The sequence below is a fragment of the Lethenteron reissneri genome, chromosome 30 (genome assembly GCF_015708825.2).
Source record: "Lethenteron reissneri isolate LAM-NWPU_2019-01 chromosome 30, ASM1570882v1, whole genome shotgun sequence".
NCBI lineage: Eukaryota > Metazoa > Chordata > Hyperoartia > Petromyzontiformes > Petromyzontidae > Lethenteron > Lethenteron reissneri.
The window spans coordinates 1,215,220-1,235,255 of NC_083808.1; the positions used below are offsets into that span (position 1 = coordinate 1,215,220).

Here is a 20,036-nt window from a genome sequence, read left to right on the forward strand (position 1 = left end):
AAAATCCAAGAAAAGACAGCAAAATATTGCAGAAAAAACACCGTACACCAACGCTGTGTGCAAAAATCCCAGTGGGATGCAAGTCAAACAACCAACAACAACCACAAGACAACTTAGATTAAGGCCATCAGTCTAACTCTGTACTACAACAAACAAACATGGCTAAACCAATACACTTTTCGAAATCACCAAAATAAAGCCATGAAAGCAATGAAACAGTGATCATAGGAACTGTGACGGAATTTTCACAATAAATGGCATAAACAACATATACTACCAAAACCCTGTAGCGGTTGCACCCGATTCAAGAGCCGAATGGCTCACATGGCTATACTAAATAAATGAAACTGAAACAGGCCGTGGTAATATCAAGACACACCGAGCAGCAAACATCACGTCTACATGTGCCAAACAGACTAATGCCGCAGCTCACTGGCGAACGAGCCTCTCGCTGTCGCTGCGAGTTCGCGTCTGGACGAGCCCCACGTGGCACGGGCCGGGGGGAGCAGCTCTCCGCGAGCCGCGATGTCGCCCGCGGCTCCACAGGCGGCGCTGTCGTGCCGCGACCCGAGCCGCCGGCCTCGCCGCCACGGAGGAAGGCCCGGACCAGGGTGAAGGCCTGAAGGCCCTCGGCGGCGGGGAGGAGAGACGAGAGGAAGGGATGATGCTGCTGCTGCTGCCGCCGCTGCTGCCGCGTGGGTAAAGAGGGAGCGAAGGCCCTGCCCGGGCAGGCACGGGGGAGACTGGGCCCGAGCGAAGGTCGGCCCCGGGAGTCGGTGGTGAGGCCCCGCAGGAGGGGACTACGTGAAGAAGGCCCGGGAGGGAGTGGGGGGTGAGTGGAGGCCGCCGAGTCTTGCCCGTCTTGATACAGCGAGTGAGTGGATGTGTAGGCTCGAGTGAGCGAGTGAGTGAATGTGTAGGCTCGAGTGAGCGGGTGAGTGAGTGAATGTGTAGACTCGAGTGAGCGAGTGAATGTGTAGACTCGAGTGAGCGAGTGAGTGAATGTGTCGGCTCTAGTGAGTGAATGTGTAGACTCGAGTGAGCGAGCGAGTGAGTGAATGTGTCGGCTCTAGTGAGCGAGTGAGTGAATGTGTAGACTCGAGTGAGCGAGTGAGCGAATGTGTCGGCTCTAGTGAGTGAATGTGTAGACTCGAGTGAGCGAGCGAGTGAGTGAATGTGTCGGCTCTAGTGAGCGAGTGAGCGAATGTGTAGACTCGAGTGAGCGAGTGAGCGAATGTGTAGACTCGAGTGAGCGAGTGAGTGAATGTGTCGGCTCGTGAGTGAATGTGTAGACTCGAGTGAGCGAGCGAGTGAGTGAATGTGTCGGCTCTAGTGAGCGAATGTGTAGACTCGAGTGAGCGAGCGAGTGAGTGAATGTGTCGGCTCTAGTGAGCGAATGTGTAGACTCGAGTGAGCGAGCGAGTGAGTGAATGTGTCGGCTCTAGTGAGCGAGTGAGTGAATGTGTCGGCTCTAGTGAGTGAATGTGTAGACTCGAGTGAGCGAGCGAGTGAGTGAATGTGTCGGCTCAAGTGAGCGAGCGAGTGAATGTGTAGACTCGAGTGAGCGCGGTGTGTGGATGTGTGAAGCAAGGACATGCTGCTGGTAGTGATTGAAAACGCCGCCGCTTGTGTATGAAGGCCCCGCTGAGAGTGAATGAGTGAAGGCCTGTCTCGAGAGTGAATGAGTGGACGCCTGTCTCGAGAGTGAATGAAGGGCCCGACCTTGAAGTGACCGAAGACCTACCCTGGCGTGCACGACGACCGCAGAGAGACGAGCCATCCTCGTGACCACGAAGGCCCCCCCCCTCGCAAGGGCGAAGGCCTCACCTGAGCTGCGCCAAGGGTGATTGAGCTCAGACCCTCCTCCTCACCGGGCCACGAGCGCCATGCCGCACCTGCCGGGCGAGGACGTTGCCCTGGAGCTCAAGCGGACCTTGAGCAACCCGGTGGTGCAGAGCGACCCCGCGCGCTACATGGCCGCGCTCAGGCGGGTGGTGGCCCAGACGGCCCGCGGCAGGGACATGTCCTCCGTCTTCATGGAGGTGCTGAGGGCCAGCGCGGCCGCGGACCTGCCCCACAAGAAGCTCGCCTACCAGTACCTGTGCGAGTACGCGGCCCGCAAGCCCGACATGGCCCTGCTGGCCGTCAACTCCCTGCGCAAGGACTGCGCGGATCCCAGCCCCATGGTGCGCGGCATGGCCCTCCGCTCTCTCTGTGGCCTCAGGTGCGGTGGGCCGCTCCGTGGTCGGGAAAATCATTCACCCTGATCGTTAGCGCCATCGGAATCATCTGCGCTTTATCGCTTGCATCGTCACCCAGGATGCGTCTGCCCTGGTCAGTGCACCTCTCATTGTCTGACGAATTATCACGTGAATCAGTCATCACAATTATCAGCATCTCACGCATAAATGTAATCTGAATCAGGTACCAGCTTCATCTGAATCATCAGCATCATCCGAATCGTGCACCCAGCACCGTGACCACCATTGTCCATGCTGTGTGATATGACAACTCAGTATATATAATAGCTCACCACTGGTGAAAACATCTTTGTCGTAACACACCTCCCCCTGTGTGGGGTGTTAAAGCTCACCTCTGTGTGGGTGATTACATCTGTGGTGCGACAGCCCACCTGATGTCACGTGGCAGCTTACCTCCATGGTGTGATACCTCACCACCGTGTGGTGTGGGATAGCTTACCAATTCTGCATGGTGACAACTCGCCCAGCGTGTTGTGTTAGTGATCCATTAGTGTCGTGTATTACATTACCCTGTGAGGGGGGTGTGATCGCTCACCACCGTGGTGAGCAAATCTGTGGTGGTGAGACTCGTCACTGCATGCGGTGAGCCTGCTCACCGCGTGTGGTGTGTGGCGGTGCAGGCTGCCGGACCTGGGTGAGTACGTGCAGGGCCCAGTGGCGAGCGGCCTGCGCGACCGTGCCGCCTACGTGCGCCGCACCGCCGTGCTGGGCTGCGCCAAGCTGCACCACCTGCAGCCCGACATCGGTGCGGCCGACACGCTCATCACACCTCGCGTCACGAGATATCGCCACACTTCGTCACACCGGGATGCACCTCTCCGCACGATCCAGCACCTTGCTCCATCTCACTAGACCGCCGCAGCTCACCATAAATCACCAGATCACGTAGTGCCAGACCACGCCGAACCTCACCTCGTTATCCCACACATCACCAGACCTCACTGCACCATATCTACATGTCACCACATCTCACCACACTTTTTTATAACCACCACAGGCTTTGCAGGTAACACATCGCCATTAAACTGATTGAACATAAATACAACAATCGTCTCAGGTTGTACTGGACCTGCTGCTGGTGAAGCAACTGTATGGGCTGACATCGTTGTGTTGAGATGCCACACTGGCCAATGTGTAATACAGGCCAACATAGCTCGCTGTAGACTAGACACAACACTGGTGAGAAAGCTATGCAGACTGACGTAGCTGCGTATCGAGATCTCACTACACTGGTGAACCACGTAATACCGGCTGACATAGCCGCCACGACACCGGTGAACATGCTGCAGGACTTGACCCAGCTCACTGTGTCCAGACGCCGCTCTGGTGAACGAGCTGTACGGACTCCTGCGCGACAAGGACCCCGTGGTGATGGTGAACTGCCTGCACGCCTTGGAGGAGATCCTGCAGCGAGAAGGAGGTGTCGTCATTAATCGGCCCATCGCTCAACACCTCGTCAACAGGTGTCAGAACACATTCCCCAAGTACCTCCACGCTTAACCGCCACTTCATCTAGATATTGGCCGTTGGTGGAGGGGGCGGGGTTGGAGGCAGCAATGGGACATTTGTGTTGGGCCCAAAACTCCAGATGGGCCCCAAGAAAAAAGGAATTCCACTCAATCAACCAATCACTTGGCTACTAAGTCAATCACTGGTCCATCCACTTAATAACCAAGTTAATCTGCCAATCACCGAGTCACTCACCCACCAAATCAATGGGCCACTCACTGCGCCACATATTAAGTCACCCACTGAGCCACTCACTGGATTGTTCAGCAATGCGACGCTGTTGTGTTCCAGGCTGCTGGAGTGCGACGAGTGGGGCCAGGCGGCGGTGCTCTCCTTTCTCCTGCGCTACCAGCCCAGATCGGAGGGCGAGATCTTGGACGTGCTCAACCGGCTGGATGGCCTGCTGGAGCCGGCCCGCTCGCCGGGCGTGTCACTGGCCGCGGGGAAGCTGTTCATCGCGTACACCGGCGGCCTGGGCGAGGCGGTGAAGCGCGACGTCCTCGCCAGAGTCGGGGCACCTCTGCTGGCGGTGTGCGGGGCCCAGAGCATCGAGATGCGATACGCGGCGTTGTGTCACGTGCGTGAGCTGCTCGGGTGAGCGGACCGTGCGCGACACCGGTGGTCATCCCCCGCCGCACAGACCGGAAGGGCGATGCCGGCCATTATGCCCCATTCGGGGACCTGCCTGCGTGATCCAACCCAGATCAAGAGTTGAAGACCACACCTTGCCATTGTTTGCTTTATTCTGCCAGATCTCACAGTTGGATATTTGACGCCTGACCTCCAAGGTCTGCTCTTGCAGTCTGATAATCACCATCTGGCTTGTTTACTCGATTCCACTTGTTTACGACTGACATATCCTCCAAGAGCTGCTTTTACAGTCCCCATCACCACTTTAGGTCTTCCCCTTCGTCGCCGACCTGCTTTTTGTTACACAATGCCCGTCTTCGTAACCGGTCCTCTTCAACCCAATACATCACAACCTCCTCCTCTTACAGGTTAATATCTAAAACCCTTTCCTGCCACGTTCTACTCTGAGCTTGCAAGTTGCTTATCCTGTCCTATTAAAGTCAGAGCATCCTCTGCACGCCCTTGTATTTTAAACAACCAAAAGCTCCTTTTCCAGCTGCTTAAAGTCCAGCTCTCACCCGTACCCTAATGCAGACGCCTCCTCCTGCCCCACGTAGTAACAAAACTCGTTGTCACGTGGCAGGTGCAACCCGGGCATGTTCAGCGGCCACTACAAAAGGTTCTTCTGCCGGCACGAGGACCCAGCCTACGTGAAGCACGTGAAGGTGGAGCTGCTGAGCCACCTCGCCAACGACCACACCGTGGCTGAGATCCTGGAGGAGCTCCGGGGCTACTGCACGGACGTGTGCGCCCACCTGGCGCAGGCCACCATCCTCGCCATAGGCATGTGGCGTGGGCGCCGAGACGTTGCGGCCGCGCTCGCTCGTGTTGCTGGTGGCGGCGGCGTTCACGTGGCGTGCTACGCTCGCACACTCACAGAGCCTTGCCTGTGTGCGTGCAGGACAGATTGGGAGGACGTACAGCGAGCAATGCCTCAAGATACTCATTGCTCTGGTCGGTCTAAGCCAGGAGCACATCACATCCGGTAATTGGGGCATGCACCCACGTCCACGCACCCACGCGCATAGATCCCCGCGTGGTCTTGCAGAGGTCATTTCCAAACAGTGGGCGAGCTATCGAGTAGTGTACATGTGGTATAACTGCACCGGGGCCCATGGGCCAGAGAAGCCCAGGCGTGGGCTGCAGAGGGGTGGGGAGAAAATCTAACAGGGGCCCAATTTCATTTCTCACACCAGGGCCCATGCCAAGTGCACTTTGCCACCGTTTGCACGAGCCACACAACCAGAGTTTGAACTCGCTTCAGGGACTGGCCTGATATCACTAAGTCAGAATTAAATCGCCAAACGCGTTGTTGGACGTGTGGTTATGTCCACTCAGCGGTGCTCCAGGCCCTGCGGGAGCTGGTGTGGCACTGGCCCTCATGTGCGCCGTCCGTGTGCCGCGTGCTACCGGGCTGCGAGGAGATCGTGACGGACTCAGAGGTGAGGCCTCCCTCATCCTCCTCTCCACTCCCGCGGCATCCCAGCTCGCACTACCAGATTTCCACTTTGCGGTTGTCCGGACTGAGGTTTGCGTGCGTCCGTGTGCCGCAGGGCAAGCGGGCACTCGTCTGGCTACTGGGGCAGCTGGGCAGTGAGGTCCCCGAGGCCCCCTACATTCTCGAGGAGTACATCGATGGCTTGTCCGTGGAGACGGTTGCCTTGGTGAGGATGGAGCTGCTCGTTGCCACGGTGCGCCTCTTCTTGTCACGTCCCGCCGAGTGCCAGGACATGCTTGGCCGACTGCTGCAGCACTGCATTGGTAGGGCACGCGCACGCTCACACTCACGCTCGTTAGCACCCGGACACTTGCACACTGCCACGCCCCTCTCTATGTACGAGTACAGTCAGCCTCCTATATTGTTAGGTTTTTTCGGTAAAGTCACGTAGGTAAAACATTAAAATTAATCAAAGTAAAGCCTCCTATAATTACGCATGTTAGCACCGCTGCACAAGAACGCGCACACTGCTACACTCGCACTTGTTATCATATCTGCACGTGCACGTGCTGCCATGCCGATACACTCGCTGTGCTCTAGAAGTACAGCCATGAAATGCTACAATCACCACACATAACGGCACACCTTTGCATGTATTCATACAAATCTATTTTTTCGGGCTGATGGTGGACTGGAGTAGGTGGCACGTGTTTAGTAGCCACAGACAAACCAATAAGTCTACTGGGTGTGGTGTGTTGGTTGCGTAATATATTCTGGGTCGATGACCCGGAAATTTAACTGTCCCCCGTGACCTCTCCTCCTCCTCCCCACTCCGCTGGCTTCTAAGAGGAGGACACGAATATGGCGGTGCGAGACCGAGCACTGATCTACTACCGGCTGCTGCAGGCAGGGCCCGAGTGGACGCGCCACGTCGTACTCGGGCCCGGTGGCGCCAGCGGGGACGACGGGGGGGCGGCCTGCGCCCTGCCGCAGGAGCCGCCCTCGCTGCCCCTGCACGCCGTGCTGCCCCGCTTCAACACGCTGGCGCCGCTGCTTACGCCCCCGCCCACCGCCACCCTGCTCATTCGTCTGGAGGACGAGGACACCTCCGAGACACGGCCGCGCACCCACTCAGGTACAGCGCTCGCCCCACCAAGCACTCGCCGTGTTAGCCGCCGCCGCCGCTTCACACGCGTAGATTGAGAATAAACGCCGCGTCGCGCTGTTCCCCTCGCCAGACCTCTCGGGGCTGTCCCTCGAGGGCCCGACCGGGGCTACGCCCCTCTCGCTGGTGACCTCGCCCCTCAGCCCAGCGCAGTTTGAGGCTCTGTGGCTCAAGTGGGAGACGGCGCAGACCTTCACGGTTGTCTGGGGCGCGAGCTCGGCGCCGACGGCGCAACCGCCCGATGCCGCGGATACCGGCGGCGTCGCCGTGAACGGCCGGCTTCCCGAGAGCGAGGAAGCTGGTGCAACGGGCAGCCGGGTGGACTCGGTGGCTGTGGAGGCCGGGCTGAGGGCCGTGGGAGTGCAAGTGATGGCGGTGAGCGGCGCCGGACCGGCGCCCTGGAAGGCGTTCGTGTTTGCGCACGACGCCGACGGGACGCTGTTCCTGGCCGAGATGGCGCAGGCGGAAGGGGCGACCCTCGACGTCGCCGTCAAACAGGGGCCGCCGGACTCGCGGCTCCTCGCCGACTTCGTGACGCTGCTCAGGGCCGCGCTGCAGGTGCTGGGCGAGGGTGACGTGGCGCTCACGACACCGGAACCGGCAGACGACGGCGGGCAGTGCGAGTGACCGCAAGTGCACCGTGTTGTGCATGCTCGCCAAGCCTTAACCCCCGTCCAACCGGCGGTACTCGGGTACGGTCGGCAGCTACAGCTCCAAGTATCGGGCCTGCGAATCGAATGGGGCGACGGCTGCTGGGCAGTAGACGTGTCCAGCAAGCGGCAGCACCAGCTGGGAATACCCAAGCTGCTGCTTTCCTAGTGATTTCGTTGCTAGTCCAGCAATTGAATGCAGTCCAAGTCATACCTGCCTTTGCACTACTGTACTTTGAAAATTGAGCAATGCCTTTGCAGTTCACTACTTGGTCCATGGCTGCGGCCGGCGACTGGTTGTCAGCTTTACGCACGGCCGTGAATTGTCGTTCCTTCTTACAGGACAAATGTTACCCGAAGGATGTGCAATCCATCTGTGAGCTGCCATCAGATGTGCTTTATTTTGTATTATATTAACTACTAAAAATAAATGTATCTTGTGTGCACTCAGCCTCGCCTTTGAATGTACGAAACACGGTGGGGGCAGCGGTGGTGCAGTGGTGAACGGGCCTGCACTGTGAACCGAGCGACGGGAGCTCGATTCCCAGCCACGACTAACAAGTGCAGAGCCACATCTTGGGTTTACAGAGACAATCTAAATTATAACAAAAAAATATCTACTGAAAATAATCACAGCTACGCAAACACAATTGGGACCCTCGTTCCTATTAAAAACTACACTTGTGAATGATTTTAATATAATTATTATTTCCCAGGAGAGCCACACCACATTTAAAGACATTTTTAGAATGGTCATACTACAGTGGGATATTTGGCTAACAGCAATTACATTGGTTTTTTTTTTTTTTTTGCTATAGGAGGAAAACGATGGAAAAAGGATACTGAGCTGTTCAGGATATTTATGTAAAACAAAAGCGAGTAATCTTCCCGAAGGCACCAGGGCCTGGCTATGGGGGTGTGTTGGAGGCAGTGGTGGATCTAAGGAGGTGGGGGAGCCAATGGGGCCCCCCTGGAGACCCCGAAAATTGGTGTCTTATTGATATTTACCAGTCTCGGCTGTCTCTCACGGGAAATGTCTCGGGGTTGACTTTTATTGTTTATGTAGGGTTCTATTTTAAAAACATGAAATATTGGGACTGCCCAACCCCCTCTCCTCCCTTGGGAAGTTTCTCCTTCTACCTCTGGTGGGAGGCACCGCACGGTGGAGGCAGAAGCCAAGCGACGGGACACAGGAAGTCTGCTTGGCTGCAGGGGGTGTGCGGATAGCGGCTGGGTCACAGGTCAATTCACAGGTTGCCGGTCGATCGCGCCCCTTCGTCAGCTCGCACATAGCCTCGGAGAGAGAGAATATGCACGTCACGTTTGATCAATGAACACATCGCGTGGTAAAAAGCTCAGATGACACACGAGCACCCGTGCCTTTGTGACTAAGAGTGGATTACAATAACGGAGATCGACACTGCACTTAAACCTGACACTTCGCGACATGACTCATCGCAAACACCGCTCAACAGCCAAACGATCACAAACACGCAGATTAAGGTCGGGGGCAAGGTCAAGAGCCAAGGCGTGTGGTATTATTTGATGACCTTTGTCAATCCGCTACTGGATGAAGGCCCCTCCCCACGATGTGTCGATCATGGAGGGTTGTTTGACCACACCGCACACGAATCGGATTGGCGACCGTGAGAAACATAACACGTGGATGCATATAAATACAGTACAACAATGGATATTCCCAGCAATACCCTCTGCTGTCGGCCATCCAAGCACGATTCAGGGGGAAATATTGGACCGGATCAATTAATCTCATTCGCCATTGACGTTAGCCGTGGCCAGGAAACAAACTCGGGTTGCCAGGTTCATCGCGCAGGGCGCTAATCACTGTGATGTGACCACTTCTCAAAGCAACCCACCACATTTTACCTCGCTCGGAATTAAAGGCATTAATCACAATATACCTGTTTTTAAATGAAAACTTTATTGACACATTGTGAAAGCAATGTCTTATACTATAAAAGCTATACACTATGGAAAGAACACCCTGCCCAACGATGTCTATCGGTTTAAACTCATATCAGGGTCTTTTTGCGATCACATGGGCATCAAGTCACGAGCTCTTGTTAAGTGAGCAGCAACTAATAAACCAACGCGCAGCTAAAAATTGTATTTTTTTATTATCAAGCACGGTTAATCCACCAACCGGATAATTCATCTACAGAGATTGAGAGTTCATTATTAAAACTTTTGTGGTTGCTGATGCTGGTCCACGTGAGCGCCACTTCCCAGCGTCATGGGCGCATCCTGCCCTTCCGGCCTGCTCTGGCCTGCTGCGGCCTCACCGCCCTCGCTCACAGAGGCTCCACGCGCGGCCTCTTGGCCACGTGCCTCGTGCGGCCAGACGCTCCCACGTCTGTACGGGAACACAAAGGGATGGCGGCTGAGCACGAGGCAGGCGGGGCTGCGCATGGGCGCTCGTCAACGCGCGAGACCCCGCGGCGTCACCCTCCACCCTCCACCCTCACCTGGCCTGTGTCTGGGGCTGCCATCGGCCGTGCACCCATTGTTCGCGTTCTGCTGCGGCGGTCCGTCGGGGCGGCGGCGGTCGGGCCTCTTTGGCGTGCAGCTGCGTGTCACCATGGCGTGGTGGCTGGGCGAGATGGGCAAGGGGCAGGCGTTCGGCCCCACTGTGTCGGTCGGCTCCTCGTACCCGCACATGTCTCCCTGAAGCAGCTCCATCAGCTCTCGGTCGACTGTTCGGACATGACAATTGATCCGTGCTCGTTACCACGTTGCCGGCATTACACTACCGCTTAATTTCACAGCATAATCTGAACTTCAGCAAGCTGATTGGTTGGCTGATATTGACCACATTAGAACAATCAGTCAATACCGCTGAGATGCTCCAAATGAAGCCGGGTCTCAGCCGCCCATGATTAAACCAAACTCACGTGTAGCGAGTTCATGGTCCCAGCACAGTCGTCAACGACTGCAACATACAACCAGCACTGTCGGGAGAAGATGCAGTGCAACTAACGAGGATGAGCGGCAATGGAAAGAACCTCAGCAGTCATTCGAAGATTTCATTTTACAGAGAGGATTAAAAAACACGGAGTCATCTTACATTGATCTCTGTGGGTTCCCAATGGAAATTGTCCACATGGAATTGAAGCAAAAAAATGAAAAAAAATGTTTTAGAAATCTGAAACTCAGAATCGTAAAGTGCTTATCAGTGGCATGTTTTAAAACATGCAGGTAATGAAATGGAGAAACGGTGTACGGTGATGAGTGTGGGGAGCTCAAAGGCGCGTGTGAACTCACCAGATGTGATGTTCTCTGCTTTCTTCACCACGCTGCTGCTGCTGCCGCCATCAGCTCCCGTGGGTACCTTCCCGCTATCTGTAGGGTGACCCGACATGGGATACAGAGTCAGGGCGCCAGGCTAACAGTGATGGCAAGGTGGATGTTAAGTGCTCGTCTAAAGGTGTAGTGGTGTTGTTGTTAGAGGGTGGACTGTGTGCATGGTTGGTGGGTGTGTGGATAGAGTTCAAGTATAACCTTTATCGGTTTAAATGTATGGGTTCAAGTCAAGTTGATTTTGTGTAACCAGGCGAGAACTCAAAAGAGATCAGGATCGAGTCTCATTTGAGAGCATGACCTGGGTCACCAAAATGACAAAAAGCAAAACAAAGAAAAATCGGAGCAAAAGCAACCATTTCAGTGGGTAGTATGAGCGATTATGGGTAGGGTGTGTGGGTATTGCATGGGGGGCAGCAGCGTGTATGTAGTGTGTGGAGATGGTGCGTGTAGTGTGTGAGCAGGGCTATCTCAATGTTAAATGGAGCGCCTGTGAAGATGGGGGAAGAGGAACCCTAGAAACAAGAGACAGAAAAAACACAAGAGGCTGACGTAGAGACATGGAGAAAGACAGAGAGAATTCGTTTTGGGGGGCACAAAGAAACCGGGGCACTGTGCACATGCCATGCGATACCCATGCTGCACGTATTGCACAGCCCGCACGGCGTGGGCAGCGCGTGCGGGCGCCAGTGTTGGGGTGAGGGCAACGGGGTTTGATTACCTGTCGCGGCCGCCTCTCCCGATTCTCCGCGCTGGTCTTTGCTCGCCATGCTCTGCCGAAAGCGCTGTTGCTGCTGCTGCTGGAGTTGTTTACGCAGCAAGCGAATGTCGTGCGTGCTCGTGGGGTTTCCAGGAGCCCTGAGGAGTCCGCAGATGCACGCGCGCATACACACACACACACGCTAACTCCAGCCACTCGCTGCAGTCGGTTCACGCGCAAGGAAGGATTCAATTGCGAAGCCATTCATCGAATCTCATATCAACCATTCCGATTTCCATGCTGCCGTCTAGCCAAGGGAATCCCCACCCCCCAAGTGGCAGCTGTCCCTGTGTGGCACAAGGTGAATACGGCACCGGCGAGGATTCACGCACCCCTGGTCGGGATTGTCCTCGCTCAGCAGCTCGGGCACCGACTTCCTGCACGGGGCAGTGGGCTGCGGCCCTCCCGGCGGGACCTCTCCTTGCTCCTCCTCCGTCGACACCGACCCCTCCTCTGCCGTCGTTGCCGTCTTCTCGGCAGGTCCGGGGTCGCCAGCGGCGGCGGCGGCTTGCGCTGCAGCCATGTGCCGGGCCGCTTGCCGGCGCCACGACTGGTTGATGCCGGAGACGCGCGCCAGCTCCAGTTGCGCCTCCTGGTTGGGGTTCTTGATATCGGCGGGGCCGTACGCCGGCGCTGGCTGCCATACAAAATAAAAGCAGTGCCACGTGTCCTCAAAACAATCTGAGCAGATGTACCATGCCCCACATGGTGCATCCTTGAAAAAAGACATGTCCCCTAAAGAAAATTTTATTTGAAAAAAATAATCGCATGCCCGAATCTCAATAACTAAACAGCGAGCAAAGATATGGCAACTTGTGACTGCAGACACGCCAGGCAGTCACAGTAGGGCACTTGACCATGCAGTGATGGTGGTTTTGTATGACGAGCAACTGTTAGAGGGCGAGTGCAGTAATAACCGTAGAGTTGGATTATATGCTCCAGACTTGTCTTGTGATTTTTCATGGTTTCAGTGTTTTTAATCGTTTATTTTAAATAACTACGTCATTCTCATTGCCCTCGCTCATTCTCCTTTTCTGTCCCCATTACGAATACAATGAGCCAAAAATGTCTGTTTGTGTGTAACGCGCATGACGTCACTCCACATGCCGCACCCCTCCCCCCTCATTAATAGGCTAGTTTCCTGGAACTTCCTTTGCCCAGCCACCTGTGCTGTCGGCTCCCTAGCCTATAACCCATCCAAGGACGGGTGTATTGCAGTAAATCTGAAACAATAAAGCGAAAAGCAGACCGCAACTTCATATTCATTGCATCCATTCGTGTGCAATTTGTAAGGCCGTGGTGACACTTATTCCATTTAAAGGTTATAATCCCTTGTTCATCATGACGTCCTTTTTACTTCGATGTCTCAATAGCGTTACGGAGATCACGTGACGCGAAGGTTCTGCCCTTATAGTGAGGGTTGTAAGTTGACGCTGAGGAGGGGGGGGAGGTGCCTCCCCCCCCATGTGGAGTGACGTCACCCACTCATGATTAATGAGGGGGGGGGTGCCTCACGTCATCCGGTCATGATTATTAATGAGGGGGGTGGTTGCCCCTTGTGGAGTGACGTCACCCCCTCATGGTTATTGGGGAGGGGTGCGGCACGTGGAGTGACGTCACCCGCTCATGATTATTAATGAGGGGAGGGGTGCCACCTGTGCTGTCGGCTCCCTACCAGTTTATCATCAGGCTCAAGACCTTCCGCTCCCCTCTGGTTATGCCTGGCTGCTTCTCTTTACAAAATATATATGCCAAGGGCTTTCTGTACGGCGTCTTCAGATTCGGCCACACGTAAATGCTGCACAAATCCACACTGTATTTACTTAATTGGTTATAAAGGTTGTATTTATCACTTACGGGCTTGGGCAGCCTGTTGATGCATTTCAGGTAATCCTTGTCCTGGATGCAGTTACCCAAGCAGTTACCAAAGGACCTGGAGGAGAGAGGGAACAGAGGCAGCGTGAGGGCCGTGTGGAGCCGACCTGCGTGGCAGAACAGAAGCGGAAGTCGGATCCCTGCGTGGCTAAAATTCCCATTGTCAAGGCGGCCACACTCGTGCATCCACCGAGCAGACGGGGAGTGTTAGTGCTTGATACCGCTACAGACCTAACCCTGGGTTTTCTATAGGACAAGTCCCTATTGGCAACATAACTTTAAACGTAAGTTGCGTTCATATAGGATGATCGTTGCGAGTTATCAGACAGACGGACAGAGCTACTGAATGAACACTTTAAATTTTTTCTGGAAAGTTTTAAAATAGACACTTCTGCTCAATTGTAACCTCGGTGCGAACCCTACACGAACCAAAAGTAAACCAAAGCCACCATTATGAATTGAGCCCCGACCCCAACGTCCCGGCTGTCCCCGTGTCCACCGAGATCAGGTTAATAGAGAGAGCCGCACCTGAGCGACCTCTTGAGTCCGTCCGTCACAGATTCCTTGCGCGCCTTCTCCAACGACAGCGCCTTGGAACGCTGCCCCTCGCTCACCCCGTAGCCAACATCCTCGTGGTAGGCGCCGTCCTACGGCGCCGGCGGAGGCATCACGTGGGAAAGAGAACGATCGGCAGAATCCAGCGTGACACCAGCAATCATCACGTCTGTGACCTCCAACTCGGTGAAAATTCATAGTAAAGGTTTTTGAGTTAGATCGCGTAAGTATAAATGTGACAAAACCCTCCACCACCCGACACGGCCAATCAGTAAGGGATTTGTCACGTAAACAAAACGCCAAATAGTTACTACTTCAGCCCACCGGTGTGTTGAGTGAATCCCCAAAATTTACAATCTGAGTACGACGTTTTGGGCGATTTGCCAGAATATTCTGGCGAATTGCTCGATGATGCTGGATGTAATTACCAGCGAAACGTCGTACTCAAATTGTAAATGTTATGGATTCACTCTTCAACACACTGGTGGGCTGAAGTAACTATTTGACGTTTTGTTCACATGACAAATCCCTTACTGATTGGCCTTTTCGGGTGGTGGAGGGTTTTTACACATTTATACTTATGCGATCTAACCCAAAAACCTTTATTATGAATAATATTGGTCGCGAAAGCCTACGTGTTCGGTGAACATTGTCTGTGACATTCAAACCTTCAATAGCATGACAATTTTTGCTGACCTCCAAACTAGTGACCGCTGTCTGTGACCACCAACTTGGTGACACATTTTTCCAAGACATCCAAACCAATGACCATTATTGCCATGGCCACAAATCCAACGACCTCCAATTCAGTGATCATCATATGTGATCTCCAACCTATCGACCATCCAGACGATAATCTTTGACCCCGTAGCCTTCAACCCTGTATCCTTGACCGCCAACCAACTGACCACCATGTCTGTGACATCTGAATGGAAGTTGGATGACAGAGGATCTGGGAGCAAAACCTCCCCGCCACCACTGAACAATCCTCAGGCAGTCCCTCACGACCATTACACACAAACACTGTTGCCATCGGTGTCATAAGAAATAAGCTTCAGTAAATACATCTTACCTTTAACTCCACCTTGACAAAAGAGCTGACGCCCACATAGTATTTTCCGTCGACAAAATCTACAAAATCTGAGAGGGAGAGGATATTGATTAACTCAGCTCACCGCATTGCCACACACCGATTCAACACTGTCATGCGGTGTGCCATTGCTGCAGCCCCACATTGCGTGTGTGAATCACGTGTGCGTATCAATCCTCTGGACCGCCTGCAGTAAAACAATCTATGGGCCCTGCAGTGTGGCAGGTGGAAATAACGAAACTTTAACCATTAGATTAGCCAAGCGGCGCTTCCCCGTGCAGTCGGTGGCCGAACGCCGTGGGGCTCACCGATGTTTTGCTGTGACACGGAGTGGGACCAGCCGTTGAAGCCGAACATCGCGTTGGCGAGGTTGACCACCTTGTGGCCCTCGACATAGTTAAGCTGAGACAACACAGGGGCCAGGGAAAGTGCACGAGGTTGGACCAAAGACAAGTTCACGTGGGGGACCCAACAATCACACTCACCCACAGCTCAGCATTTCAGCAAAACGATAATATCCAAAGAACACAAATATGCCTACAACCCTCACAATCAGATAAACACAGGTGCAAACACAGACACTGGGCAAGAGCACATGTAGCCCAGAGTGGGAGTTGAGCCAGCCGGGAGGAGGCCACACGCCTCAAGGGACTTCCCCACCTTCTGTCCGCCGGGGCCCTGGCGCTGGCTGATGTAGTCGGTGCCCAGGCGCTTGCGCAGCGCCGACTGGATCGCCTGGTACTCCACGGCCGTGTACTCCATCTGCACACGCGGCACCGCCAATTAACACGATTGGCTACCTACTTTGCGAAAGCTCAACATACGTCCATACGCACACCCCTCGGGTTGGATGAAGGGTCAAATAATTACTATGTGAATGTATACAGCAGAGTCTAAATGGCACCGCATCTCGACGCTGCACAGAAAAACAAAGGGCGCATTTATTTTATAGAGACAGGGAGAAAAAGTCAAGTCTTGAGCCTGGACTTAATAAGTTACTTTTGCATAACCAGGTGATAAACTCAAGAGACCAGGATAAGCCTCATTTGGAAGAATGACTTGGGGCATGAGTCCGTCCAAAGAGGGCAATGATTGCTACGTATAATCCTATTTGAGTTATTTGCGGTGTAATTTTCGAACATGGCAAATATGGACACCGACGCCGGCACACAACGGCCCGCTCATCAGAACGACGTCAGGAGATATTTAATGTTCCCAATGGAGCAGACGGCACAGAGTAATGTTTAGTTCATCACACTGCAGTAACTTGAAGAGGGACAGGTGTGCCGAAATGAGATGGGTGAGGTCTACGAAGAAATCACTCAGTATATGCCTCATCTCATCATAGCTCGAAAGCTAAGCAGTGGTTGGTACTTGGATGAGTGACTGCCTGGGATTATTAAGTATTGTAGGCTTGGGCTTTTTTTGAATCCATCTGTGCGGAGCTCCGAACGTCTTTCCTTGTATGCGTGGTGTGTTTTCTGTTTCCCCTCCCATACGAAGCCAAACACTCACAACCATCTCAATTGGAAACCCTCCTGAAAAATAATCTTAAGACTTGGTGAGGATTTCCTGGAGAAATAATTGACACCATCATTATTATGAGCTCCTGCTCAACTGCTCGTCTCCACACCTGTCAACCCCCGTCTCTACCTTATTACAGACCAATTCAGACCTTATTGGTCACCCCGTGCCCTTATAAATCTCAGCGTTCATCCTACAAAGTCCCATCACAAGGGAGAAACACAAACAAATAGACAAAATCGATGTTTTACTCCATTTAACTGTACAAGAATACGGGTACACCCGTATGGGTTGACAAGTATGGGTTGACAGGTACGGGTTGACAGGTATGCGTCTTTGTCCGGATCCCACGAGTGCGACTCGGGCCACGTCACCTGGCCGAAGCGCTTTGCGTCTCCATTCTTCGCAGCAGCAGCAGCATCCCCTAAGGGCATGGCGCCCGGGTGAGCGGTGCGGTGTGTTGACAACAACTCGTGAAGAGCAGGAGGGCTGCCAACGCCGCCGCCGCCGCCACCACCACCACCGCAGTGCTGCCAACAAGACAATGAGCTCAACAAGAACAATGCCAACAATACAATACTGTCTTCAACACAACACCGCAGTAATAACACTATTATTATTTGTTATCGCAGCTTAGGCAGGTAAACAGCGTTCACGGTGTGAACGTTAAACCGCGAAAACGGCCGCGTTTATCGCCTGATCCGAATCGCGACAGCGCCGCAGCTACACGGCCTTGCCCGGCTCCAATGACGATGGTGGTGGCGATGGTGGTGGTGGCGATGGTGGTGACGATGGTGGTGGCGGTGGTGGTGGCGATGGTGGTGGTGGTGGCGATGGTGGTGGTGGCGGTGGTGGTGGTGGCGATGGTGGTGGTGGCGATGGTGGTGGCGATGGTGGTGACGATGGTGGTGGTGGCGATGGTGGTGGTGACGATGGTGGTGGTGGCAGTGGTGGCGATGGTGGTGGTGGCGATGGTGGTGGTGGCGATGCCAAATCATCGGCTATGATCTATCCGCTGCTGGATGACGGCCTCTCGCCACCCCTCACACTGCCCGGCTGCCACTGCTCCTGCCGCGCGTGGAAATAATTCCATCGCTCCACCTCAGAGGCGATCGCCCCCTCGGACGCACGTTCCCCACAACTTTGCAATTAAAGAGTTTGATAATTAAGTTCGCGAGACGATTGCGAACCTGCTCGTGAGTGTGCCTCACCTCGTTGTCAACACGAGACGCCCTGTGACCGTCAATGACGGCGGCGATAAACGCCGGCATAGACGACAACAACAACAACAGAAGCACGGCAGCGAGTTGTCAGCCAGGGAATGTAACGCGCGTGTGAGAGAGAGTGGAGCCGTACCGGGGAGATGGAGCGATTAGACGGCCCCTGGTGAAGGCGCCAGGCGGATGAGAAACGTCGCGGGCAGTGGCGGCGGCTTGGGGCGGCCGTCACCTCGCAGTGGGTAGATCATGGCCGGTGATGATGACGATACACAATTACAATTATAAATAAATGCTCACGCCCGGCAGTGAGTTATAACTATCACCGTGATTGTTTCGTTGACATTTTGCGGTATTTTATTTTATATTTTAACACGAATCGCGTCCCCCTGCCCCGGACGGCGGCGCCGACTTCAAAATCCACGCGCGCGCCGCGATTGGTGACGCCTCGTTACCGCGGACCAATCAGAATGCACCCCGGCGAAAGGTCGTTACGCGCGGACCAATGAGAGTTGCTCCTCTGTGTTGGGTTCCCTCGCCCAGTGAGTGTGTTGATTGTCTGCGGCATGGACACCGTGCAGGACACTGCACCAATAGGTGGCTCAAAATAGAGCGATTTACAACACTGTACATGATATTAACTTAGACTAATTAGAAACATATATTAGTTTGATTTAAAACATGTTTTATCAGCGTCGCTGTGGAGATCTTGAAGAGTAAAGTATTGAGCATGGACTTGAATAGCTAGTGGTGGCTCCTTCCTTTCTGCTACTGCCCCCCGTATAGTCTGGGCTTCTTACCGCAGTCATCCGTGCTGTCGGCTCCCTGTTCCGATTCAAGTCCAGCCTCGAAACCTCCCTCGTCTCCCTGCCTGTGACGGCCCCTTTCTCGCCACGGTGGCGAGGAGATGTTAGCTACCTCGCCTGGAATGCAAGAGGCCGTGGGTTCGATCCCGACCCTGACGCCTGCTGTATTTGGAGTTTGCATGTTCACCCCGTGGTCGCGTGGACTTTTCTCCGGGTCCACCGGTGTTTATTTAGAGTGTTTGGCTGCTGTACATGTCCACATGATAAACCACTTTGTTGAGCTATCATTTGTGGCCAGGTCGCTTCTGAAAAAGAGCTGTTTAGCTCAGTGGGCCTTACCTGGTAAAATGCAATAGTTTTATTAGTTATTTTATGAAGTGTGATGCATGGCGCCCTACCTAAACATGTAAATACTTTTAACTCCCTTTCGTATTGAGATGCTGTTGAATGCACGTATGTTGAACTTTCTCGCAGTGCGTAGCCAACCGTGCAAATCGGAGGTGCGGTGGAAAGGACAACAAACGAAACACAATAATGATCAGTTCTCAAATAAATGTGGATGCTGAATAAATAAACATTGCAGAGTATTGCTGTGCTGCCATCTCCTGGCCACCGCGCACAGGCGGTTGATTTGAACCTTGACCGTCTGTTTGCATTTGGAATGTCAGGCATGCGAGAGGGCATGAGCTGATGAGATGGAGCGATTGAATCCATTGATGTGCAAGTGCCGGGCAGGATATTACATGAGCAGGATCGTGAGAGGTGGCGGCTGCTTGAAGAGGCCTTCATCCAGCAGTGGATTGACCATGGCTGACGGTGACGATGGCATTTCACACACACAACAAAATCACATTTCGCAAATCTCTTCTTGATCCACCAACCCTTGCCTCAACTTATGACACCGTCACAGGGTATATCATTCAACGTTGGAAGAGGAGCAATTGGCTATGACACAATCGCATGGGATGCGTGCCCGCTCTCGCCAGATCTCTGAAGCTAAGCGGGTGCGAGCCATGAGAGGGCTTCTTGGATGGGTGACCAACCACGCAGGGGCTTCTTGCCCAGGCGCTGTCGGCGTTGGGGGCTGCGAGGCGTGGCCAGGGGGAGGCGGTGCCGAGAGCCTCCCCCTGGTGTGGAGCGGCGCGGCGCTGGGCTTGTCTCCGGGGTGTCTCGCACACAGAGCCAGAGACTCTCGCTAGCGGGACTGGCCAAACGTCCCAATGTATCAGGGCCCTATA

The 20,036-nt window shown here is 54.1% G+C and overlaps 2 protein-coding genes across 5 annotated transcripts; one reads left to right on the forward strand and one right to left on the reverse strand.

The window, feature by feature from the left end:
• Nucleotides 1–378: 378 nt before the first annotated feature.
• AP4B1 (adaptor related protein complex 4 subunit beta 1) lies at nt 379–8,099 on the forward strand. 3 transcript variants are annotated; one of them, XM_061562708.1, is made up of 11 exons: nt 379–832; nt 1,706–2,224; nt 2,882–3,006; nt 3,577–3,724; nt 4,062–4,364; nt 4,984–5,183; nt 5,302–5,385; nt 5,739–5,842; nt 5,954–6,161; nt 6,686–6,973; nt 7,077–8,099. In XM_061562708.1, the coding sequence occupies exons 2-11, from the start codon at nt 1,887–1,889 to the stop codon at nt 7,628–7,630; spliced, it is 2,352 nt and encodes a 783-aa protein (XP_061418692.1). In that variant the 5' UTR covers nt 379–832; nt 1,706–1,886; the 3' UTR covers nt 7,631–8,099. The 3 variants fall into 3 exon arrangements, with proteins under 3 accessions (XP_061418692.1, XP_061418691.1, XP_061418693.1); XM_061562707.1 differs by having other exon boundaries at nt 1,715–2,224; XM_061562709.1 differs by lacking the exon at nt 379–832 and adding an exon at nt 858–874 and having other exon boundaries at nt 1,704–2,224.
• Nucleotides 8,100–9,575: 1,476 nt separating this feature from the next.
• RAD52 (RAD52 homolog, DNA repair protein) lies at nt 9,576–18,440 on the reverse strand. 2 transcript variants are annotated; one of them, XM_061562711.1, is made up of 12 exons: nt 18,132–18,440; nt 17,150–17,264; nt 15,912–16,013; nt 15,560–15,653; nt 15,234–15,301; nt 14,135–14,253; nt 13,589–13,664; nt 12,064–12,368; nt 11,693–11,829; nt 10,936–11,013; nt 10,140–10,367; nt 9,576–10,027 (listed from the first exon to the last, which is right to left on the reverse strand). In XM_061562711.1, the coding sequence occupies exons 2-12, from the start codon at nt 17,207–17,209 to the stop codon at nt 9,966–9,968; spliced, it is 1,329 nt and encodes a 442-aa protein (XP_061418695.1). In that variant the 5' UTR covers nt 17,210–17,264; nt 18,132–18,440; the 3' UTR covers nt 9,576–9,965. The 2 variants fall into 2 exon arrangements, with proteins under 2 accessions (XP_061418695.1, XP_061418694.1); XM_061562710.1 differs by having other exon boundaries at nt 17,150–17,305; nt 18,132–18,439.
• Nucleotides 18,441–20,036: the final 1,596 nt, after the last annotated feature.

Coding starts and splice junctions, on each gene's coding strand:
- AP4B1 (XM_061562708.1), top strand. CDS start 1,887: ATGCCGCACCTGCCGGGCGAGGACGTTGCCCTGGAGCTCAAGCGGACC. Junction 4,365..4,983: donor CACGTGCGTGAGCTGCTCGG/GTGAGCGGACCG, acceptor GTCACGTGGCAG/GTGCAACCCGGGCATGTTCA. Junction 6,974..7,076: donor ACGGCCGCGCACCCACTCAG/GTACAGCGCTCG, acceptor TCCCCTCGCCAG/ACCTCTCGGGGCTGTCCCTC.
- RAD52 (XM_061562711.1), bottom strand. CDS start 17,209: ATGCCCTTAGGGGATGCTGCTGCTGCTGCGAAGAATGGAGACGCAAAG. Junction 14,254..15,233: donor TTGTCAAGGTGGAGTTAAAG/GTAAGATGTATT, acceptor CCGGCGCCGTAG/GACGGCGCCTACCACGAGGA. Junction 10,028..10,139: donor CAGCCCCAGACACAGGCCAG/GTGAGGGTGGAG, acceptor GTTCCCGTACAG/ACGTGGGAGCGTCTGGCCGC.